The sequence below is a fragment of the Sminthopsis crassicaudata genome, chromosome 4 (genome assembly GCF_048593235.1).
Source record: "Sminthopsis crassicaudata isolate SCR6 chromosome 4, ASM4859323v1, whole genome shotgun sequence".
Classification (NCBI taxonomy): Eukaryota; Metazoa; Chordata; class Mammalia; order Dasyuromorphia; family Dasyuridae; genus Sminthopsis; species Sminthopsis crassicaudata.
Window position 1 is genome coordinate 346,466,185 of NC_133620.1, and position 7,487 is coordinate 346,473,671.

Here is a 7,487-nt window from a genome sequence, read left to right on the forward strand (position 1 = left end):
TGTTGTGGACAGAGATTTGAGAAATAACGATATAAAAAATCATTAAAATATTTTATTATAAAAAATAAAATGAAGGAGAAATAATGCTCCGCTTGGGAAGAAAGGTACCATTGGTTGCGTGTCAGTTTAAAAAATGTTTTGGGGGCAGCTAGATAGCACAGTGGATAGATAGCACAGTGAATAGAGCAGTGGATAGATTGAACTCAGGAGGACCTGAGTTCAAATTTGATCTCAGACACTTAACACTTCCTAACTGTGTAACCCTGAGCAAGTCACTTAACCCCAATTGCCTCAGGGGGAAAAAAGTGGTTTTGATTAATTATAACTCTAAGTGGTGATTCCCAAAATAGATAAAACAATACTTTTGTAAAACCTAATAAAATAAAACTGTTGAACTGGTTTATCTCTACTATTCCTCCCAGCACTGCCATTCTGGGATTCTATGTTCCTATAACAGACCACCGCAACAAGGGATCAGAGGCCCCTGTTGAGTATTCTGATTTTTTTTTTTTTTTTTTTTGCTTCTGCTCCAAGTCTCTACCTCCCAAAGCACCAGCCCTATCCCACCACTCCCAATCTCCATTTCTCAAGGTACTCACTGTCTAGGCAAGGCTCACAGACAGTCTGGTTGACTCCACAGGGCTGGGCCACACCTTCGCCCAGGTTGCAAGCTCGACAGCACTCGCCACTCTCGGTGTAAAGATTAGTAGCACAATCTTCCTTCACTTCCCCCATGGACACCTGTGTAGGGAAAGGGGAAAAGGTCAGGCTGGGAAGATCCTCAGGAAGTCCAGGGAGAAAAAATTGGGGAGATGGGGAACAGAGTGAATCTTCTGATAGATCAAATGCCCTTTTCTAATTCACTCGATTAGAAACACCTGGCCCGGGGATGAGCTCACTTGGGAGGCATTAGGAACATCAAAGCCTGAGGAAGAGAGGGACACTGATTCCCTCCCTCCACTGATTCCCCCAAGTGTGAGGGAGTGAGGTCAGAGCACTTATAACTAACCAGCTGCTGAGTTCACTCTTAGGTTAGGTCTCCTTTGGATCAGGGGAACTTTCCCTTACTACTAACCCTCCTCTCCAATTCCTAGTCTCTATCCTGGAAATATTAGGGAGTAGAGGTGGGATCATGGAGGACCAGCCTCCCAGCTCTCACAGTCCTCCCCTTTCCCCTGCCACAGAGAGAAAATAGGCACATGCATGTGGAATACAGATCTGGGTTCCAATTCTCTCTCTGTTGTCCATGTCTTTTCAAATCCTTCTGGGGTTCAGTTTCCTTCATCTGTCAAAAGACATAGACAATAGCTAAATAACAATGAGCTGAAGGGAAAGAGTCTGGTATACATAAAGAGAGTACTTGTTATAGATGATGGCAAAATAGCCTATAACCATCAGCCTATCCTGCCTCACAAGGTTTTGATTTCCAAAGAACAGAGGACTCCCCGCCTCACCACACACATACATATAGAGAGACACTTGGAACAGCTCAGTAACCAGGGGAAAGGGGAGTCAGATTCCTGCCACCGAAGCATCTTTGGCCAGGGATAGGAACAATTTAGCACTAGATTCCCTTGGGGGTGGGGGTGGGGGTGGGAGGGCTGCTGAAGACTTGTTTTATTTTCTGTCTCTTAAAAAAAAAAGGAAAGAAAATTTAAAGTATCATAAGGCTTATGGAAATTCTAAAATCTACCTCCTCAGCTATAGACCACTTAACTCTCTTTAGATCCTAGTGTTGTGAGACCAAAAGAGAAGTCACAAGGTCATTTCATCCATTCCACTGTTTCTGCATCAGCTGGCTTTCATTTTACCTCAATGTCTCAAAATAGACAAAAAATCTGGACCCTTTGGAAAGGGATGGAAGAGTGAGGGGGATTGACAAATTAGAACCTCATGGGAGGCAGCTGCTCTTTAGATGGACCTGTGTGGCCCAAGGAGGGGATAGCAGATGTCCCTTCTTCCCAACATTGCACCCTTCCCAGAAGGCAAGGATCTATCCTAGTTCTGGGAGGAAAACATCTGCAACCCAGGAGGCTTCCTGTCCCAGGTCTACAGCTGCAGGTGGCTTCTGAAATCTTTCCCCCCACACAAGACAATAATCTTTCCTTGACATGATGCAATCACAGACTAGTAAAAAGAGCTTTGGAGATGGAATCAGAGCAATCTGCATTTGTATCTCAGCTGTGCTGTGCACTTGTAACCACTGTGACCCAGGGTAAATCACTTCCTCTTGAAATCCTGAGCCAGAACTTTGGTTTGCTTTGCAAAGATGTAAAAAAAAAAAATTTAATTGAAATGAAAAAGACTGGCCAATCCTACCAAGGAAAGGTATGGGAAGATTGCCATCTCTCTGGGATAATGTTGGAGGCATAGATCTATCTCTAACAATAACAAGACTTAGCATTTATATAGCTTAGGTTTTGCAAAACACTTTATTTGTGTTATCTCTGTTTATCGTCCTAACAACCCAGCAAGGTAGATATTAGTTTTAACATCATCTTATGGATGAGAAAATTGAATCAGACAGCAGTTATATGACTTGCTCAGGTTCACACAGTGTCTGAAGTCATATTTGACCTCTGGTCAGATTCTGCACTCTACATCCAGTGTCACCTAACTGCTCTACAAATCCCTAATGTGTCTAATGTGATATTTCACAAACCTTTTGGTCTCAGGATCACTGACACTCAAAAATTACAGAAGACTCCTCAAAAGACCTTTAGTTTACATAATTATTTACTATGCTAGAAATTGAAATATATTGTTATTATAAAATTAATTTTATCCTCAAGGACCCCTCAAAAGGGTTTTGGGGTCCCCAGGGATCCCCAGACCATGCTCTAAGAATCTGGTTTAATACCTTAGCAAGCTTCAGGAGGAGGATTGTGGGGCAAAAAGAACAAATCTTTAAGAGGAGAATAAGGTCCAGGTAAGGGGAACTGCTAGTGTCTTGGATTTAGAGAAAGAATGTCAGTGGAAAAAGCACTGAATGTGGGAACAAAGACCTGTGTTCAGATTCTTCTTTTAAAAAAAATGTGTTCGAATTTTTGGCTTGGCAACTTATTACTTCAGTGATTTTGAGACTTTCTGAGCCTCAGTTTCTCCTCTGTAAAATGGGGATTAGACTGGTTAATCCCTTCAGGCTCTAACTTCTAAGAGCCTTTTGAAATGACTTCTGAGACCTTCATGAGTCTATGGAATTCACTTTCAAATGTATGTATGAATGTGAGATTTGGGACTAAGGATCCAATTTGAAAGATGGGGAGCCAGGGATATGGTGTTTGTTTGACTGGGATTTTGCTAGAGAAGGGAACCAAATGTTAGTCGTACCATACTTTAGCTCAGTAGAATGGAAAAGCTCAATGGCTGGGAAGGAGATGGTTGGAAGGGCTGTGTCTCAGGTCTTTTTTTCAACCACCTCAAGGGACAGGGGGCTAACCCCAAAATCTTGCCAAAGCCACTTATTCTGTCCCCCTCTCCTTGCTGGGCCCCCTGCCAGTTCCCTTCCTCCTCTGATTGTCCTGCTCATTTTCTGCCTTTAGCTTCATCCCTATTAGAGGCTGCATTAGCTTCCTAGGCAGCTCCGATTACAGACATCTGAATGACAAAGTGCCTCCATTACCCAGCTCCCTCCCCCTCCTGCTTGGCCCGGGATGCTCTGGTTTCAGCACTTTCTTGCCAGGACTCAGGAAGAAACCACGACAGCATGAGAGCGCTGCCAGGCAGCATCCCCAGCAGAGTTAGGGGGATGGAGATTCCTGAGCCCCTAATACTAACCTCCTCCCCAGTTATCCTCCCTGGCACTGAATATCATCCCTGATGCTTACCTGTTTAAACCAGCGCTCTATCCTTACATATGCCCAGCATAATACACACCTTATTCTCAGAGCTACCTCTTTGCCGTGGCCTTTTTCTTCTAGCCTCTGGTTCATATTTCCCCTCTAGTTTCAAGAATTTGAAAAATAGCTCATCCTTTCTGACACAAAATTCTCCTCCTGGGCTCTTCTCAGCCCACCCAGTTCTCTCAGACTTCTGTCACAGAGAGGCCCAGATAAACTCCCAGGAGAGGAAAGAGAAGTGGGCCCCTGCCAACAAGGTGATGTGTTAATCTTCTAGACTAGAAGTTCTTAACCTGAGGTCTATGGACCCCCAAAGATAGATTTCAGCATGAGAAAAAAAATACATATTTATTTCCAACACCCTCCGATTGAAATTTAGCATTTCCTTCAGTTTCTTAAAATCATTCCGAGAAGGGGTCTGTAGGTTTCACTCGGGGAAAGCGTTCATAGCACACACAACAAGCTTAGAACTCCAGATCCGGTCAAATCCTACAGCTAGGTAGCCAAGGAAGGAGCGGTTATTGGAGTGCGGGGGGGGGGGGGGGGGGGGGGGGGAGGGAGGGAAGTTCAGCCCCACACCTGGGCCAGAACTGGATATTCTCCAGGGTGTCATTCCTCAGTCTCCCAGATGACATTTACCACCACCCCTCAAACTACGTCAGCCGCCCCCATTCCAGGCACTTCAGCCTCAAAATCAATGCCATCCGAGCGAACAAAACAAAGTGCTCTGGGAGGCCCCGGGGAAAGTGTGGTCTCAGCCACCACCTCGCGCATTCAAAGCCTTCCTCGATTGGCCACACCCACTTCAGAGGGCCAGTTTTGCGAGAAGGTGGCCCCGAGAGTGCAGTTTCGGGGACCAAGCTATTGGACAGTGTTTTCTTATAAGGACTGAGAAGAAATCCTCACCTCCCTTCCTCTTCGTCCCCGCGCCTGATTTAGAACTATCAGAGCCTGATTAAAGGGTGACCCCTAGGAATAGAAGCTGATCTGACACCCCGCTTCGTGGAGTTGTCTCGATATTTTGTGGGCTCTCCGCGGGGGGCATCCTGCCCTTCTCCTGAGATAACTCCCCTCATGACTCAGCAAGAGAAGGATTCTGAGATCCTGCCACCTTCTCTCTGCCCCCCGCCCCAGTCCCTCCAGCCGTCCCTCGTTCCCGGAGAGAATGCCTTGGACACAACAAACTCAGCCCGTCAGTCTCCCTCCCGGCTTCTCTTTTCTATCCCTCGGGGACCGGTGCTTCTCCAAGCCTCCCCTCCTCACAACTCCCAAGCCTGGAGAGTAGACGCCGGACACCGCTAACTCCGCACCAGGCGGCGGACCCGATTAGGGGAAGGCGGAGTGTATTCTAGGGAGTGTGCGGGACTGGGGTGAGGATTTGTAGACTGGATGAGCAGCGCAGCGCAGTCCTCATTTTTTAAGGAAATGGACGGGACGGGCGGGATGGATTAGACCGGACTGCAGCTGCTGTGATTGCCCCATTTTCCCCTTCCCAGAGCGCCCTCTCTTGGCCACTGACCTCCCAGGTTCTGCACTTTATTCATTATTACCGCCCCCCCCGCCCTCAGCCAGATTTAGCGGGTATCCCCCCTGGGCAAGTCACCTTATTTGGTGCGTGGGCCAATCCAATCTCTGTCCCATCCTGGAGCCCGGACAACCGGCCAAGAGATCCTCCTTCTTTGCCTCCCTTTCTGCTTAAAGCAGCTCGTGGGGGCCACCCCCTACTCTGGCTGGGAAAAGGATGATGGGTGGAGTGCGAAAGGGTTCTGGGAAGCACTCGCAGGATGGGAGTGGGAAAAAGAGTTAGGAGGATTTCGAGAAAGGGACCGAAGGTGCAGTAAAAGAATGGAGAAGCCTGGCGAGTGGCCGCTATAACGATTAGGGCTCTACCCCAAGTCCCTCCCCATATGCAATCTCCGGACTAGGTAAGTCATGGAAAAAAAGGCATCCTGAATAGCTCCCACGGTCTCTTCTTCAGCCCTCTGGTTCGTTCATCTCATCTCTCCTTCAACCCCTTCCCCGGCCTCCGCCCCCACTTTTCGGCTTTCCTTTCCCCCTTGTCTTCCCTCTACTCCATCACTCGTTCCATGAACCCTCTTCCTGCTTATCTGCTCCTCGAACGCCCCTTCTTTGCTGCCATAGGGCTTCATGCACTAGCGCATCCCCTCCCTCCACTCATTGTCCTGCCCTGTCCCTATTGTCCAAAGTCCCACCCTTGATACTTTCTGCCTGCCCCCTACCCCCAATTCCCGAGTCCCGTTCTCCATTCCCCTCTGCCTCTTTTGCATGGTATCGCTGCTCTCCTCATTCCGTCTGTCCCGACGCCCAGTTACCCCACCCACCCTATTCCCTTTGCCTCCTTGGTCCAACTGAAGCTTCTCTCGGTCATCCAGGCATCGGAATACTCTTACCCTAGCCAACGCACTACTTCCAGGGACCAAAGAGTCGGAGCACTTCTCCTATCTCCCTCCCTTCGTGACCCCACTCCGGGGACCAAAGAGCCCGAATCCCCTCCTTGACTAGCTGCACCTCCACACCTCCTTCCGCTTCCAGAGGGACCCATGCATCTGAGTTGCCATCTCCCCCAAACGCGCTTCTCTCAGAGATCCGCATCCCTGTTCCCTTCCGGGACTCCCCCTCTTCCAAGATTCCTTGATTCGGTGACCCAGGATTCTGTCCGAGTCTCTCCCACTCTATTTCAGCGCACAGAGGACCCCAGGAGCGTCGCCTGCATTAGTCTCGAGGGCTCTGCTTGCCCTTCCAGTCCCAGTGCGTGCGAAGAGAGGACAACCTTCCATTTGAACTCACCCCTAAGAGCAGCAGCAGCAGCAGCAGCAAGCGGCAAGGCCCTTCCATGGCTGGGTAGGTGGACAAGACCACCTTTGGGTGCCCAGTGGCACCTTCCTCCCGCCCCCACCCAGCTTCCTTAGCTCAGTCCTTCTGGTCTTGCTTCTGCACTCGACAGGAGCCAGCCGAGGCTCCGCTCCCTCTGGCTGCTGGCAGGAGCTACTCGAGAGAGCCAGGACTACGGCCCCGCCCCCTCCCCGCCCATACCGCCCACCCGCCCGGAACCACCGCTGCCCCGCCCCGCCACCCCTGAGCCCTGCTGCCTGGAATGGGGAGGGGAGGGTACGAGGGGACCGGGCTATGAAGCTGAGTCGCTCCTCCATCGCTTTGCCCACCTCCCATCTCCACCCCAGGACTCTACAACCCATCCCCTGTCCTGAGCTTCCTCTTTCTCTCTCTCTCGGCCGTGCTTTCAGGGCCTCCCTATCTCTCTCTCCTACCCTGCATCCCTTGGCCTCAGTTGTCTCCTCATCGCCTCCTGTTTTGTTTTTTCCCCTTGTTCTGTATCTCTTCTTCCCTACAACCCCTTTCCTCTCTTTACCTATCCTCCACCTGACGCTTGTCACCTCTTTTTCTGTTTGTGGTCGACTCCAATGATCAACTGGATTCTTTGCTTACAGCTGGGTCAGGGAGGTGCTGGATCACACACACACACACACACACACACACACACACACACACACACACACACACACACTCAGACCTTGCCTTTGCTCCTCCCTCAAACCATACACGTTCAGTGAAACACCAGTGAGAATCAAAATTAAGCAAGCAGGCTAACACCCTGAGCTACACCAGCCT

At 49.4% G+C, this 7,487-nt stretch overlaps 1 protein-coding gene across 1 annotated transcript in view; it reads right to left on the reverse strand.

The window, feature by feature from the left end:
- Positions 1–6,827, reverse strand: part of NGFR (nerve growth factor receptor) — a 30,548-nt gene extending 23,721 nt beyond the window's left edge. Inside the window, 2 exon segments of the mRNA XM_074261200.1 lie at positions 600–741; positions 6,648–6,827. Coding sequence (XP_074117301.1) covers positions 600–741; positions 6,648–6,695 — 190 coding nt within the window. The 5' untranslated portion in view covers positions 6,696–6,827.
- Positions 6,828–7,487: the final 660 nt, after the last annotated feature.